Source organism: Myxine glutinosa, chromosome 1, assembly GCF_964187855.1.
Source record: "Myxine glutinosa chromosome 1, kmMyxGlut1.1, whole genome shotgun sequence".
Taxonomy (NCBI): Eukaryota; Metazoa; Chordata; class Myxini; order Myxiniformes; family Myxinidae; genus Myxine; species Myxine glutinosa.
In genome coordinates this window covers 254,933,208-254,950,540 of record NC_136261.1, presented here as the reverse complement: position 1 = coordinate 254,950,540, position 17,333 = coordinate 254,933,208, and the positions used below count along the sequence as shown (strand labels likewise).

At 40.6% G+C, this 17,333-nt stretch overlaps 1 protein-coding gene across 1 annotated transcript in view; it reads left to right on the top strand.

Annotated features, from left to right (window-relative positions):
* Positions 1 to 17,333, top strand: part of BRF1 (BRF1 general transcription factor IIIB subunit) — a 97,362-nt gene that overhangs the window by 50,182 nt on the left and 29,847 nt on the right. Inside the window, exons 10-12 of the mRNA XM_068130303.2 lie at positions 2,468 to 2,560; positions 11,962 to 12,222; positions 12,688 to 12,749. Of these exons, the coding sequence (XP_067986404.2) occupies positions 2,468 to 2,560; positions 11,962 to 12,222; positions 12,688 to 12,749 (416 nt within the window). The remainder of the gene's footprint in view (positions 1 to 2,467; positions 2,561 to 11,961; positions 12,223 to 12,687; positions 12,750 to 17,333) is intronic.

The following is a 17,333-nucleotide window of genomic DNA, read 5'->3' as shown; positions in this document are numbered from 1 at the left end:
AGCAGCTAAGCAGCTATCAACTGGTTTACAACTATCACTTGCACTTGAGTCAATAGACACCTTCCTAAAGTCATTGTAGCACTTGGTGTGATACTGCGCATCAGCTTCAGGCAGCTCCACGACGCCATTCACCCGTAGCGCCACTACCTCAGCCCAGTCATCCTGGCGCTCATCACATTTAGACAAGATGACGTCTCTGAAGGGTGGAATACCTTGTCTGTCTACAGTCTGGCATTGTTTAACTGGCTTCCACCTTTCAGGGTGTTTGGGGTCTTTTGGTTCACAAATGAGACCACAGAACAGACAGTCTTTCGAATACTCGAAGGCAGATACTTTAGAGCGAAGAATTCGCTTTCCTGGCTGACTATTACTTGCGTCCGAATTACGTTTTACATTTCTCGACCATGAGCTATAACATGATTTGTGACATAATACGGAGGCTGATGTAGCACCATGGGTAGCAATGATGTTTGACAAAGTCTCATGTACAGCTGTATCTCCAAGCTCTTCACTCCTATTAAGTAGAGATGCTATGCCTATGGATCTGGACGTTTTGAAGTCATTGTCCCTGCCGTCGCAGGGCGCGAATAGGCATTTCTTCCCTGCCGTGCCAACCTGGAAAAAAAAGAAAAAAAAAAGTTATTGTAGAGGCACCAGCCTACATACATACATGAAATATTGTCAATACAAGCGATTATTCTAATTAACCCTAGCAGAGCCTATGGTCACTTGGTGATCCCAAAAATAGTTAATTTCGTAAATTTTTCGTAAATGACGTCATTTCTGTCGCAGCAAAATTCTAAATACACTGTTGGAAAGGGCATCCAGAAACTCTATAAGATCACCAAATTTCATAACTGTCAGACAGAAATTATGTGTGCACCTATTGGTACTGCAAATTTTGAATACTCAAAAAAAAACTAAAAATTAATCTAAATACTCAATATCTCAAAAACGATAGCAGCTAGCGAGATGGGGCTTAGTGCGTTGAACGTGCCAGGTTACGATCTGTTCAAATAAACACTAACATTGAAACTGTAGCTCAACATGAGAGTAGGGGCACTAACCGCGCAAAAACATGTTGGGTGAAAAAAAATCCACGGCTTTTACATCCCTTTTTTCACATGAAATTTTGATCGCAGGAAATTTTTATAAGAACACTCACGGAAAGCATATCTGTCTAAGTGTATTATGTCCAAATTTCATACAGATCCTTCAAATAGTTTGCTCACACGAAGCATTCAAACGGAGCAATAGAGCGAAACAGAAATTTCAGTGTCCCAGGCCTATGTTTGATAGGGTTAATGCTATTAATGCTAATTTTGCTAATTGCCCAACATATGCAAGTTAGCATCCGGCAGTTTCTAAGTGCTGGGGACCCATACTGTACATTTCTAACTTAAAACGTTGGGGTACTCAACATTTCCGGGTTCACAAGAGGGCTCTATAGGCTTGGCAAGTAGACTACAAGCGGATATGCAGTCTACACAACAACAACAACCGCAAGGTGGAAGCATGCCTGTGTGCTGATGCCAGCGAGCTGCGGCTTTTGGCCAGCCAGTTATCGATCGTTATCTAAAATGCTGCACCAAGTTAAATATGTGGATTTATGGTAATAATCACTTCTTAACAAGTTAGTTTGTATGAACATAAACACTATTTATGCCCGTGATTTTCATGGGTTACTGCTAGTTATTATTATAATAGATAAATACATATGTCATTCTCTCTCTCTCTCTCTCTCTCGCTCTCTCTCTCTCTCTATCTCTATCTCTATCTCTATCTCTATCTCTATCTCTCTCTCTCTCTATCTCTCTCTATCTCTCTCTATCTCTCTCTATCTCTCTCAATCTCTTTCTATCTCTCTCTCTCTCTCTCTCTCTCTCTCTCTCTCTCTCTCTCTCTCTCTCTCTCTCTATCTCTCGCTATCTCTCGCTATCTCTTTCTATCTCTCTCTCTCTCTCTCTCTCTATCTCTCGCTATCTCTCGCTATCTCTCTCTATCTCTCTCTATCTCTTTCTATCTCTCTCTATCTCTCTCTCTCTCTCTCTCTCTCTATCTCTCTCTATCTCTCTCTATCTCTCTCTATCTCTCTCTATCTCTCTCTATCTCTCTCTCTCTCTCTCTCTCTCTCTCTCTCTCTCTCTCTCTCTCTCTATCTCTCTCAATCTCTTTCTATCTCTCTTTATCTCTCTCTCTCTCTCTCTCTCTCTCTCTTCTCTCTCCTCTCTCTCTCTCTCTCTCTATCTCTCTCTATCTCTCTTTCTATCTCTCTCTCTCTATCTCTCTCTCTATCTCTCTCTATCTCTCTCTATCTCTCTCTATCTCTCTCGACAATCTTTTGCCTGCAAACTGTTTTAATGAGTTTCCATGAAACCTTAGAAGACGTAATGACAAACGGTCTTAAAAACTGAGTGGAATTGTTTTGCCGTTGGATGTGTACATATTAATTTATCTTGCATTCCAGATGAAATAACATGCTTTCAAAACGAGATTGAGATGGAGTTGGAGAGCAGACGACCGAGAGTGCGTGGACTGTATGCAAAACTGCTGAAAGAAGGTCTGAGATGGTTTGAACGTTTGGAAACTTTCATCATTTCGTTTTCTTTCTCCATTTCGAATTGCGAATTTTGCTTTTCCCCCCTTTGGATAGGCAGATTTAGAATTACCTTATAATTTAGTTAAATCTGTTTTCTATTAAAGAACTTGTGCTTGAGGGAAGAAGTATCCAAGAGCAAGCAAAAACGAGATGATTTGCTTTCCTAGTTGTTTACCTTCACGTAAATTGGGTATTCTAAATGGAAAAAAATTGTTAATGCACGACACCCTTATCTTTGAAAATTTTATGAAATAATTATATTAAAATGCTATTTGATTGTATAGTTTTCCTGTTTTTCATTGCCACATTGGGCTTTATGTGAACAAAACTTGCTTCCTGTCATTGGCGTCCGTTTCATTAGACTGTCATCTAAGGATGGGGCTCAGTGAGATGTGTGTGTCTTGTTGGTTGTTATATCTAAATGTGGGTTTCAGAAGGTGGAATTGAGCCCTCTCGTGTGTGTGTGTGTGTGTGTGTGTGTGTGTGTGTGTGTGTGTGTGTGTGTGTGTGTGTGTGTGTGTGTGTGTGTGTGTGTGTGTGTGTGTGTGTGTGTGCTTGTGTGTGTTTTTTTTTTTTTTTTCATGCATAATAAAGTTTTTAACATTCGAAGTTTTGTTATCCAATTTTCAACAAGCTTTCTATTATGAGAAGGTGGAGAATAATCGTAATTTGGTCAAAAGGTCAAGGTCATTTAAAACCGTCAATTTTCATTCGATTGACTTGAAATTCTAACAGAATTTGCAATTGGTTCACCTATCAAAAGCTTTAAGCCTATTGTTTGAGGTCAAGGTCACACAAAACCATCACGTTTCATCCAGTTAACTTGAAATTGGTGAACAAATTGCAAAGTGGGTCACTGAAGCCTATTGTTTGAGGTCAAAAGGTGAAGGTCACAAAATGATAAACTTTCATCCAATTGACTTGAAATTGGAAAATAATTTGTATATTGGGTCACTGAATGGGTTCACCAATCAAAAGGGAGAAGCTTATTGTTTTTGAGGTCAAAAAGATAAGGTCACAGCGTCTGATTTCGCAAGTAAAGGTCTATAACCGCTTGTTTGGCTGTATGTTTGTCCAGGCCATAACCTTTTTACCATTTGAGCGTTTGGTATCAAATTTTCAACAACCCTTTACGAGAATGTGGAGAACACTAAAAAATCTTACATTTTCTTATCTATTGTTTTTGTTGAGCTTAGTTCGAGTGCAACGGATGTGGACAGGCTTTGCAGTTAGAGTTGCTTTCTCAATACAGCAGCAGCTCATAACCCGGTAATGGTCGTTTCTATGTCTCCGCCCCCGAAGGTGGCCGGAGGCATTATGTTTTCGGGTTGTCCGTCCATCCGTATGGGTTAAACCTCGTCTTTCCCAGCAACCACATGTCCAATTGAGACAAAACTTTCAGGGTAGGAGTGACACCCATGTAGAATGTTTTTATGATAATTGTGACATCATAGGTCACGTGGTATGGCACCCATCTTGGATTAAACGCAAATAATGAAAAATAACTATGTCTCGGAAACCGTTGAATGGAAAAATTTGAAACTTGGCACATTGCCAAGAACTCCCAATGGGGAACAAAAGCATGATAATGATGACATCATAGGTGAAGTGGTATACCAAACAAAAATGTTTTAATCTAATTCCTTATCCTAAAAATCTCAAATTGCATGCACATGATCTATGACCCATTTTACTTGAAATAGATTAAATTTATGACATCATAGGTCACATGGTTTGGCAGCCATATTGGATTTAACCTAAAACCTTAAAAAAAACATCCTCCCAAACCACCAAATCGATTGACTCGAAACTTTACGTCATTGACTAGGCATGGCGATTAAACGATTATCAAGAAAACATCATTGGTCACATGATGTGGTGGCCATATTGGATTGAAGGGAAATATTAAATAATTATATCTCTGAAACCACTTACCCTTTTTAAGCGAAATTTTACAAATATCTAACACCAATGTTGCATATACAGTGGAACCTCTAAATCCGAATTTAATTCGTTCCAGTGGCAGTTCGGATTGGGAAAAGTTCGGAATTAGAAACTATTTTCCTCATAAGAAATAATGGAAAGTGAATTAATCCGTTCCTGGACCCCAAAAACCCATTATCAAGACACTGTTAACTGCAAATACACATGATTCAAGGTAAAATAAGATGAGTAAATGCCCTAAATATCAACTAATAATAATAATAAAAACAAGAAGTAAATGTACTAACATGAAAATAACTGCATTTACCTTCGTGGAGAGTTCTGATGGTGCATGTGGAGGCTGGAGAGGAGGAAGGAGGGAGAGGGTTTTATTGCTTGGAAGGTGAGGCACCTTCCAAGCTAACATCAGATGACTTGACTTACGGTGTTTGCTCTCTTTGTCTCTTAACACCACTTGTAGAGGGTTGGGGCTCACTAGGCTTGCTTTCTTTAGAGAACCACCTCTCCAAAGTTGCCTGGTGTTGGCGACTTTTCTTAATTTTTCTGAAGTGGTCAATCACATCGTCACTGAACAAGTTAATGCTCCTGTTAACCACTGCTTTAATAGGGTGCCACTTTTCAACAATGGCCTGTGTTTTAGACCAATGGAAGCACAGTTCTCTAATTTCAGCACTGGAAATATGAACGACGCTCGCGGCGGGAAATATGAACGACGCTAACGCTATGTTGGCGGTTCGGTTATAGAAATACATTCGGAATTAGGGACAAAATTTTCTCGAATTTACGGTTCGGAATTAGAGTAGTTCGAGATGAGGGGCGTTCGGAATTAGGGGTCACTACTGTAGTTTGAAAATGATGATGCCGTAAGTCACGTGGTTTGGTAGCCATCTTGGATAGAAAAACGAACCTTATCCGATCAACACGAAACTTCACAAACGTGATCCCTTACCAATACATATGCAGAGTGTACATTTTTAAGGTCATACGTCATGTGGTGGGGCAGCCATATTAGCTTGAAAGCCGATATTTAAAAAAAATCCCTTCTCTGAAACTGTTTTACTGATCGATGTGAAACCTGTCATGGCTGGTAAAAATGTGATACTTGAAAACAGCTGAATGGATTTAAATCAAACTTCTTTTATTTTTAGGACAGTGAACAATAGCATCTACCTGTTGTGGGAGTTGTGGGCTAACCCCCGCTCTAGTAGGGAAAATGGCCTTTAAAATGCATGTTGTTGTTGTTGTTGTGTTGTTGTGGGACTATGCGGAGGCATATTGGCGACACAGTCGTATTGTTCTACTTACCTCATGCTGTGCACATGTTCATTCTTCTTAACACAGGCTACATGCCAGACTCATATAATCGATATTGTTAGTGCAATAGCCATATAGTGCATTCAGAAAGTATTCAGACCCCTTCACTTTTTTCACATTTTGTTATGTTGCAGCCTTATGCTTAAATCGTTCAAATTAATTTTTTTCCCCTCATCAATCTACACTCAATACCCCATAATGATAAAGAGAAAACAGGACTTTAGAAAGTTTTGCAAAGTTATTAAAAAGAAAAAAACTGAAATATCACATTGACATAAGTATTCATCCCCTTTGCTATGACACTCTGCCATTAAACGCCCAGATCGGTGAAGTGTTGCAGTGATGGTTGTCCTTCTGGAAGTTTCTCCCATCGGGTTCTTGGTCACCTCTCTTACCAAGGCCCTTCTCCCCCGATTGCTCAGTTTGGCCGGGCGGCCAGCTCTAGGAAGAGTCCTGGTTGTTCCAAACTTCTTCCATTTAAGAATTATGGAGGCCACTGTGCTGTTGGGAACCTTCAATGCAGCAGAGATTTTTTTGTAGGCTTCCCCAGATCTGTGCGACACAATCCTGTCTCTGAGCTCTGCAGGCAGTTCCTTCGACCTCATGGCTTGGTGTTTGCTCAGATATGCATTGTCAGCTGTGAGACCTTATATAGACAGGTGTGTGCCTTTCCAAATCATGTCCAATCAATTGAATTTACCACAGGTGGACTCCAATCAAGGTGTAGAAACATCTCAAAGATGATCAAGAGAAATGGGAGGCACCTGAAATAAATTTCAAGTGTCATAGCAAAGGGTATGAATACTTATGTAAATGTGATATTTCAGTTTTTTCTTTTCAATAAATTTGCAAAACATTCTAAAATCCTGTTTTCTCTTTGTCATTATGGGGTATTGAGTGTAGATTGTTGAGGGAAAAAATGAATTTAAACGATTTCAGCATAAAGCTGCAACATAACAAAATGTGAAAAAAGTGAAGGGGTCTGAATACTTTCTGAATGCACTGTATATCTATCATAACAGCATCCTAGCCACACTTGCCCAGTTTCGACTGGATGGGAGAGCATGCTCTCAAATAGTGTTGAAGTGAAAGGATTGCAACTCTTCATTCTATCCAAAATGGCCCGGTTCAATCAAAGGTTATTGAAATTGTTCACACATTCCAGGCATTAAGTTAAGGCTTCAAGTCTTGGCACTTTGTACCCACGCTGCAGTTATTATCGCAGGGACATTTAAATTGCACACTCTTGGATTTTCCACAGGCCAGAGGTCCTGTGAGGTAAAAAAATTCTCTTACTGCGCTAACTTGTGAGCCTAATTAGATTAGATTTTGACTGATTAGATTTTGACATCAAGTGGTCAAAGGTCAGACGTCATGTCAGGTAAAAATGTGATACTTGAGAACAGCTGAAGGGATTTAAATCAAACTTGGTACAAGTATGTACAGGCAGTCCCCGGGTTACGAACGAGTTCCGTTTTTAAGTCTGTCTAAGTCGAATTTGTATGTAAGTCGGAACAGTTACGTACGGTTCACATCTAGCGTCAATTAGTCAAATGTTTGTCTTAGTATATAGTATATATTTTACCTAAAACATCTATAGGTATAAAAAACATGAAATAAACATTTCTTAAACTGTTTCGATAGAAAAGAAAAGATAATGATTAAAGGTTAACACTTACTCTCGTTCCAATTGATGTCTTGCAAACCTTGAAACGATCATACCTTGATATATCTCTCCGAGATGATGGGCCTGGTGTTGGAGAGGATTGACCTGGTGCTGGAGAGGATGGACCTGGTGCTGGTCAATTTTCTTAAAGTAAACATCAAGGGTGGCTTGAACAGAGCTTTTCTCATATTTCTCTTGTCTACCGCTCCCCTTATTATATACTTTGTGTGACTGGTTGATTTTTTTTTCTGTGTGATAAATGTTAGCTCTTTCACGAGCCTCAATTCTGTATACAACCACAAAAAAAAAAAAAAAAAAAAAAAAAATCAAAAAACATTTTTTCAAAAAAATAATAGGCTTTACGGAGGTCGGTACATAAGTACGGGCGTTCGTACGTCGGGCGTTCGTAACCCGGGGACTGCCTGTACTATGAAATTAATATGGGCGTCGGTCGACGTTGCAACGTCGAACAGTGCGGTTCTACTTCTCTCATGTTAATATGTATCAATTTGGCTTAATGTGGGTATACACATCCTATCATATTGGACAGAGCATGGCTCTTGGGACTGTGTACAACTTTTGTTCAATATAAAAAAGGCTGCATGCATTAGCCAGGTTACAAAGACATCTTCACCCTCTGAGCTCTCACATAGCTGAGCTCCATCCCCTTTACCTTTTGGACAGTGCTGATTCACTTGGACGTTGGTTTATACTCTTAACTAAGCATATATGCATAGTTAAAAAAAATAACACTGGCACTACTTTTCAAGCTATTCTCTAGCAATGTACACACACCTGTTCCATTGAAGTGAAAGCTTTCGCATGTCTTCAATGTGTAATTATTTGGGATGTACACGTAGCAGGTGCAGGATGTCACTTTTAATTACTTTGTTCATTAAAAACATTTTTGCCCTCCAAGGTGCTCTTATAAATACAGGTGTCCTTGAGAGGCAATAATCGCTATGCTATTCAGCTAGTCTGTAAATTTCAACAGGTGTAAAAATGTATTTTTATAAAGATTAGAAACTTCATAATTGTTCACTGTTCCACTGACTTTATCTCTTTTGCCACCATCTTGATTTATAGGGTGTGCATTGAAGCAGAAAAAAGTGATTAAAGCGTTCTATGAACGCAGAAAAAAGCGTTCTATGAACGCCAGTGTTACGGATTCGTCACTTCCGTTGTTGTGGTTTTCATCCACTGTAAACATTTTTGATTCCATGTACTATTATTGTTGTCGTTTGAGGGAAATAGAGATTACTATTTTCAAAAGGTAAAAAAGTTAATGTTTTAAATGAAACTGGAACCGGACGACGACAAAGAGGAAGAGGAGGAAGAGAATGCGGAGCGAGTGATTCGGACAAGAAGCCGAGCTGCTTCGAGGTCTGGAGCGAACGATTGGCGAACGAAGGTCACGAGTGAACTTTGGGTTTCCCGGGAAAGGGATTCCTGCGACAGAGTTGTTATCGCTGTGACAGATCAACCTGCGTGACAGGTTTTGTGGTTGATTCCGAGGAGAATCATCGTAGTGCCGTTACGCCTCGAGAATGGGCCGTCAGCCATTTTGACTCGCGCGCTTTGCGCATCGCTCAAGGTTTTTCACTTCGCTTCAACCATTTTCACTGCATTCAGACGTTGATCTGGTGTGTGTGTGTGTAACGTGGTTTTTGAGTGGGAAATCTGCGGTTCGCCGATCGGGAGCCGTGGAACGTCCATACCCGAGGGTGTGATTTCCCAGTCGCTTCTCTAGGACACCTTCGCCCATCTTTGGCAGTGTAACTGTCAACCCAACGGGATTCTGGTCTCGATACGACATCGTACGGACGATCACTGGAGTGGATCGACTTTGGCTTGAAGCCGGAAACAACTTTGGCTTGATGCCGGAATAGAGACCTTGGGGAATTCTTCTTTTCGCTCACTTGGAGCACAGTGAGTTATATTGTACGAACCTGATGGTACCATCATAGGAAAAATATATTGGTTGTACAATTGATTACTATTGTTGTTGTACTGTTATTCTTGTGTGATCTTAATACAATATTTGTTTGTTGGTAACAATTGGTGTGGTTTCACCATTGATCTTTGACATACAGAATAACACATCTTTCTGCCGTGACTCCTCTCGGGGCTCGGAGGTACACCGTGACCGGGGTTTGGGGAAGATCATGTAACACCAGTTAAGGTCAAATTTGAACCATCATTTTATAAAGTCCGTTTTTTTCTCCCATAAAACACTTGTGGTACGTGACACATTATGGGATGGCATACACTTAAACTATTTGTCCCTTGTAACCCAGAAATTCACGTTTTGTACAATAAATTAGGTAAAGGTTGGCAAGTGTATCTTGACCTTTATTGTTGGACGAAAATAAAAATTTGATTCCCCAAATTGCGAAAAAGGTGGAGGTGTAAGTGTTCAAAGTTTGCATTTGAAAAGGTAAATGAATCGTGGGTTACATGTTAACTGGATGTTATCACAGTAGGGTATGGTTAATCAATTCTGGTAAGGGGATAGGTTGATCTCTAGGATTAACACGAGATGACATTGAAGAGCAAAATAAGATACAAGCCAAAGATTCTTAATGAAGGCCAATACCTATAGCTCAGCCTTTTGATGGACAATATCCACGGTGTCAAAACATCCACCTTCAAAAGTTTCCAAAAACAAAAGTTGAAATGTAATTTAAAAGGAGTCCTAGCACACCAGGTGCTAGGACTAGTTATGGTTTTCTTTGTGAAATACACGCAATTTCTTTTGTTTGGCCTTGGAGACCAGCTTAGAAATGGGATTAACTTCGGGCAGGCTGTTTGGTGAGACCCCAAAACTCATGGGACTGTACTTCTTGAAAAGATTGGTCACAAAATGAATTGAAGGATTCGCAGTGGTGTTCATGGTGTTATGCTGTAAGAATGCAAGACACATTCATTGAAAGCTTTGGTCCAGATATCATACCAGCTTCAGTTCTTCTCTAGACACCTGAAAGGGATGAAAAGCCTTTGAGTTCAAAGGTTGTTCATAAGGTAGATGGTGAGCAGGTTATAAGGTATCATACTTAGTTGAATTGCTATGGAAAGAGTAGCATGTGCAACATTGCACACCGAGAAGAAAGTCAATTTATCCGATTAGTTTGTTTTAAAACAAAGAAATAAACTAGAACGATACTCTTTGATGTCACGATGTTGACTGATATGCCTCCGCCCACATTATTACATCATTATAATACTTGTACCAAGTTTGATTTAAATCCATTCAGCTGTTCTCAAGTTATCACATCTTTACCTGACATGACCTCTGACCTTTGACCTCGGGACCCCAAAATCGAATCAGTTAATCTTTACATCATTATGCATATGTACCAAGTTTGAATTTGATCACTTCAGCCATTCTCAAGTTATAGATCTATAACAGACTTTGACCTTTGACCTCTTGGCCCCAAATTCTAATCAGTTCATATTTACATCATTATACATACCTGTACCAAGTTTGAATTATATCACTTTAGCCGTTCTCAAGTTATAGACATATTATAGACTTTGACCTTTGACCTTTGCCCCTAAAATTTATCATTTCATGTTTACATCATCATAATAGTTGTACCAAGTTTTAATTTAAATCCCTTCAGCTCTTCACAAATTATCACATTTTTACCTGACATGACCTTTGGCCTTTGACCTCGGGACCCCAAAATCTAATCATTTAATCTTTACATCATTATAAATACCTGTACCAAGTTTGAATTGGATCCCTTCAGCCATTCTCAAGTTATAGACCAATTACAGACTTTGACCTTTGCCCCCAAAATCTAACCAGTTAACCTTTACATCATCATCCATACCTGTACCAAGTTTGAATGAGATAACTTCAGCCGTTCTCAAGTTATAGACATATTACAGACTTCGACCTTTGACCTCTTGACCCCAAAATATAATCAGTTCATCTTTACATCATTCTACATAAGTGTAACATATTTGGTGAGAATCCCATCACTGGTTCACAAGTTATCACGGTAACAGGATTTTCACCTAACATGACCTCTGACCTTTGGCCTTTGACCTCATGAGCTCAAAATCGAAACATTTAATATTTACCTCATTATACATACCTGCACCAAGTTTGACTAATATCCCTTCAGCCGTTCTCATGTTATCGCGGTAACGAAAACCTATGACGGACAGCCAGACGGACAACCTGAAAACATAATGCCTCCGGCACGTTTTCTTTAAGCATAATGACGTTTTCCAGTAGTTTTTTCATAATAGTGTACACACAGAACAAACTTGTTGTAGTAGTGTTTTGTGAGCTGTTTGGACATGAGCAAGCAGTATGTTTTAACCTCTCAAGTCACTTATTATCACAAGTTTGACATGATGGGTAATTTTGATCATTCTATGATGTTTTCATACTTTGTCTCCTTTTGTCTGTTACATTCCTTTCCAGAGTCTTCTACGGCTTTGGGCGATGGTGCGCAGGCTGATGATCAATTGAATGTGAATGATGAGGATTTTGTTCACTCGCTGTTCGAACATCTTCCAAACGGTGTAGCAGAGTCTGACAAAGTTGTTGAGGACGAAGAACCGGAGCCAACAATGTTGCACCGTCGTCGCGGTCCAGATCTCAGGGCGCTTCTTGGACCACTTCCTACCTCAGCCAGTCTGGGCCTCAAAGAGTCAATTGTAGAGTGCACTGAAGATGATGGTGGTAACGCTATTTATTAATTTATTAGTTATTTATTATTGTCTGCTCATTTTCAACATTTTTCCCATTTTGTGTACAATATCTTATTAAATTGTTTGGTCATTTTATATTATTACCAGAGGATACACCCATCAGAGACGGGTGTTGGGATAGCATCGGATTTGATAGGACGGAGAATTATACATCATTAACAACAACAACACCAAACCAAACCCTGACTAATCAAATACACGTCGATGATGACAATCCTGTGACAGATGGGCTTCAAGTCCCACCCAGCAGAATGCCGTGGCAAAAGCTTTGATAAATGTCTACTTTTGACTGGGCCGAATGGAACTAATGGAGGATTCAGAAGTAAATTTAGAGAGGACAGAGGAAACGAACATAGAGGGTCGGACATACACTGTTCTTTTATAATACATATATTTTCAGGCTGTGGAGTTTTAAAGTTCTTTATTTTATTTTTAGGGTGCGAAAGTGGGGATGGGACCCTTGACTTGACCGGTATTGATGAAGAAGAACTGGATACCGTAAGTATGTTGATAATTTTCTGATCGAGCACCAACATGGTTCTTGGAACGAGCATACCATTTCTTTCTTTAATTATTTTTACTGGCAGCTTTGTGTTTGGTTGTGCTAATCCAAGCCTTGATGTTTGGAGTATAGTCAGGGCCCTTAGGTATATTTTGGGGCCGTTTGGTTCAAATTCTTCCAAAAGCACCAAATTTGGCCCAGATGTTGCCCATGCCATACTCTTTCGATTTTTGACGGGCGCCAAGACGGGCGCCCCCCCCCCCCGGGGGCCCCATATTGGCGAAATACAAAATGACCGCCACCCGGATTAGAGGAAAATCAGTTAAATAACCAAAAGGGTTGGAATCATGTATGATGCCACTTTTCAGGGGTTTTCGAGGTCGAGGAATCCAATTATGATGTTATTTTGATGATTCGAGGTCATGGTCAACCCTCAACGTCATCTTAAAGGTAATTTTTGAGTCAAACATGTCGGTTTTTGAGGTTTTTGTCAAGATTTACGCGAGGTTCACCATTTTATGTTTCTAGGTTGGGTAATCGAACTCTGACCTTATTTTTGACAGAGGAAATATTTACATGTCTATTTCATAATTTTCAGGCATATGCAGTTCATCAGTCTAATTACAAAGGTACGGATTTTGATGTTTTATGAACTGTATGCCATATCCTTGTGTTAAATTTTTGTGTGATCATGATCCGGGTTCATGTATACATGATTGTATACATGTCATAAATATGATGTCATAGGTCATGTGACCTGGCGGCCATATTGGATTTTATGAAAACCTTAAAAATGGATCCCTGCCTTCATTTTTCGATCGATTCATTTTGAACTTTGACCACTTATACTTTGAACTTATACTTATACTTATACTTTGTACTTTGGCCAACGTTCAGGCTCGGGTCTAGTCTTTGTTAATAGTTCGTGCTGCGGTCGCTAAAACCGCTCGGCAATTAACATCTGTCCGCGGTACGAACGGGGCTGTGCACCTGCCTTTCCGGAGGTAGCTGGGCAGCGTCAGGGACCCCGTCGGTCAGTCAGAGACGAGGGGATTAATCCCCCCTCGGTAAGGGGAACAGAGGCCGACGTTGGGTTCCGTAACAATTGGTCCCAATTCCGTTCCGTAACAATCCATCCCGCCATGTGATTGGATGCATATCCTAATTATGACGTCATAGGTCAGGTGACATGGCGGGATGGACCGGTATGGTCCCCGGATCATACCGCCCTTGGCGCCCGTCAAAAATCGAAAGAGTATGGCATGGGCAACATCTGCGCCAAACTTGATGCTTTTGGAAGAATTTGAACCAAAATATCCCTAAGGGCCCTGACTAGTAAGAGACAATCTACATATGTCATGTCAGAGACAATCTGTCAGACAATCTACATTTCGCCAAATAGTCGAGTGCGCTTTCTGTAGTGTAAACTTGGTAGCTCCGGTAGTCCTTGTCAAGCTACCTCCTGACTGCCAATCCTAAGGCTTATTTTAATGAGATAAATGAAATTACTTTTTCTCGTTAAGGTTCGATAAAGGCAAAAAAAAAGAGGAACAAAATAGTGGAGGTGAGCTGTGATTCTGGAAGTTTGGGGTTTCACCAGTAGGGGTTACTGGCAGACTGCGTATGCCCAGTGGAACCCTGGGGGTGGGGGACGGAGCTCAGAAAGAGCAGACCAGTTACCCACAAGACCAGAAATGAGGCGGTAGAAGACAGAGCGGCCACCGACCTGTATGCGATGCAAGAGTAATAGACCCAGAGATTCGGCCTCATGACAGAATATTTTGTGCTTTTTAAATAATTATAATAAAATGGAAGAAACAAGCACGGCACTCAGTCGAGTGCATACCTCCTCCGGGCTGAATAGCTTACGTTTTGTATCCCACTAATAGGCTGGATCTGGATTCAGACCTGAACCAAAATCTAATTGGCATGTTCTTGTCACCTAACCAACTCATTCACCTCGTTTTGTCTGAATCCGTCCACAACTGTTTGAGATATCGTGCTATATATCGTTTTTGGCTTTATCTCTCAATAGTAAAGAATCACTTAGAAATTATGGTGTCCGGATCTGGATTTCCACAAAAATCTAATCATTTCGTTCTTGTCACACACCCAACCTGTCCCCCAAATTTCGTCTGAATCCGTTCACAACCTCTTGAGATATCCTGCTCACAGACAGACAGACAGACAGACAGATAGGTGAAAACATAACCTCCCATCCACCTTTGGTGGTGGAGATAATAAAGAAGAAGGTAAGCAGAAACGAAAAGCAGGGTTGGGGAAGGGGAAGGGTGAAGCAACCAAACGTTTGTAACATGAATGATTAACACTACAAAAAATACCTGAAGTCGTAAGGCGTCAAATGAGATGTACAAGTTCTTCTCTGAACGTGCCTTTCCCACCTCCATTGTGGCCAGTGCATTGGAATGTGCCCACAACACACAGACAGGTGGCTGTACAATCTGAGAAAAAAACAACAACTGAGGAAATTATCCCGTTCACATTGATGTACCATCACATCAACCTTCCAGTCAGGAACATCATCCAGTGGAACTTCAAGCTTTTACAGAATATTAATAAAACTGCCTCTTGATCTCCTTCACATGAGAAGGAAATTTGGGAAATTTTTTGGTTAAAGCATTATTACCCTTCGACCTCCTACCGGGAACGTTCAAGTGTTCGCATAGTCGCTGTAACACCTGCCTTTTCACCAAGATAAGTACTTCCCTCTGAAGACCCAAAGGTAGTATTTAAATCACAGACCACTTTTACAGACCCTATGCGAATGTTGTCTATGAAATTATTTGTCCAGTGAAAGCAGGTGAAGACGCCACAATCATGTCCATGAACACTTGCTCAATGTACGAACTGACAGCACAGGCCTCTCAAAACTGTTTGCTCGACACTTCAATCTTGCTGAGCATTTTCTAGCTAGAATGCTATATGGTAGTCAGGTATCTCTCCATTTCAGCACCACGCATAGTTGCAAGCACAAAGTGCAAAGCCTTATCTATAGGATTGGCACGTTTCCTTCCACTCCCTTCCACTCCTTCCTCCGCAGGATCGACGAGCACTTTTCATTCACTCAGACCTCCTTTTTAAAATTCCCTTTTATTTGACTTTGTTTCACTTTCACATCGCAGACATGTTGGTGGTCTTTCTGCCTTATACCGTCTCTTTTCTGGTCCTGCACCATCTGCCTTTTCCATGATTTGTTCATAGCCCCCTTTTCCCCCGAGGTTTCTGCAGGGTGCATACAGTCTACCAGTTACTCCCTTCGAGTAGGTAACTGCCAGTAACTCCCAGAATCACTGCTCACTTCCACTCATTCTTTCTCCTTTTTTAACTGCTTTTGGAACTGACTTCTTCAATGTCATTCTTCCCTCCATGGCTTCAAGATGGCTGTTCACCACCATCTCAGATCATCCACCATCCACATCACCTGTTCCTGAGAGTTTTCTTGTGTATCCATCTTGTTCACCCCTGTGTTCTCCCCGAGCCGTTATTCTTCCCCATATCCCTTATTTCTCCAAATCTCCCTCCATTTGTCCCTATACCCGGCTGTTGGTGTACCCTCTCTTTTGCGGGAGTAATGCATTCGCGCGCGCGCGCGCGCGTGTGTGTGTGTGTGTGTGTGTGTGTGTGTGTGTGTGTGTGTGTGTGTGTGTGTGTGTGTGTGTGTGTGTGTGTGTGTTTGTGTGTGTGTGTGTGTGTGTGTGTGTGTGTGTGTGTGTGTGTGTGTGTGTGTTTGTGTGTTCGTGAACAAGATATCTGGAAAAGTTCTAAACGGATTTGGATGTAAGTTGGTGGGATGATTGCCCTTGGGATAACGAAGAATTGATTAGTTTTTGGTGAAGCTCAGGATATTATTCTGGATCCAGGAATGTTTTGGGGGAATTTTTCTGGGGAATTTTTTTTCTGTTTTCCTTTAAAAACCATTTTCTCTGCAATAATTGGACCGATTGAGAGCAAATTTTCACCATAGGAGGGACTCGGTCTGTAGAATATTTTAATGGTAATTATGATGTCACAGGTCACGTGGTTCGGCCGCCATATTGTTTTGAGTAAAAAACACTAAAATCCAATTTTCTCCAAAACGCCTGAACAGATCGAGGCCAAACTTTGCAGGCAGAATCGCATACCCATGACGAACAAAAACGTCAGCGAGCATGACGTCATGCATCACATGGTTTCAGAGTTATGACGTTTTTAAGCACAAACCTTTAAAACCTAGCTCCTCCCTCATTTATGATCCAATCGAGGGGAAACTTCACAGATCTGTTCAGCATATCAGTCTACTAAAATGTCCTTTTGGAATTTGCGATAGGTCACGTGGTTTGGCAGACATCGTTAATTAAACGCAAATAATAAAAACATTTATATCTGTTGAACCACTTCATTGATCGACGTGAAACTTCATACTGCAGTAGAAGTCATGAAGAGTAACAAGTGTGCAAAATTTGAAGATGCTTGGATGTACGGTCTGGAAGCTAGAAGTTGTTATTGCGTGAAGAAGAACAGTCTTCGACTGTGGACGATTAATTATTTATCACATCTACAGACTTGCAGGCATCGTTTGA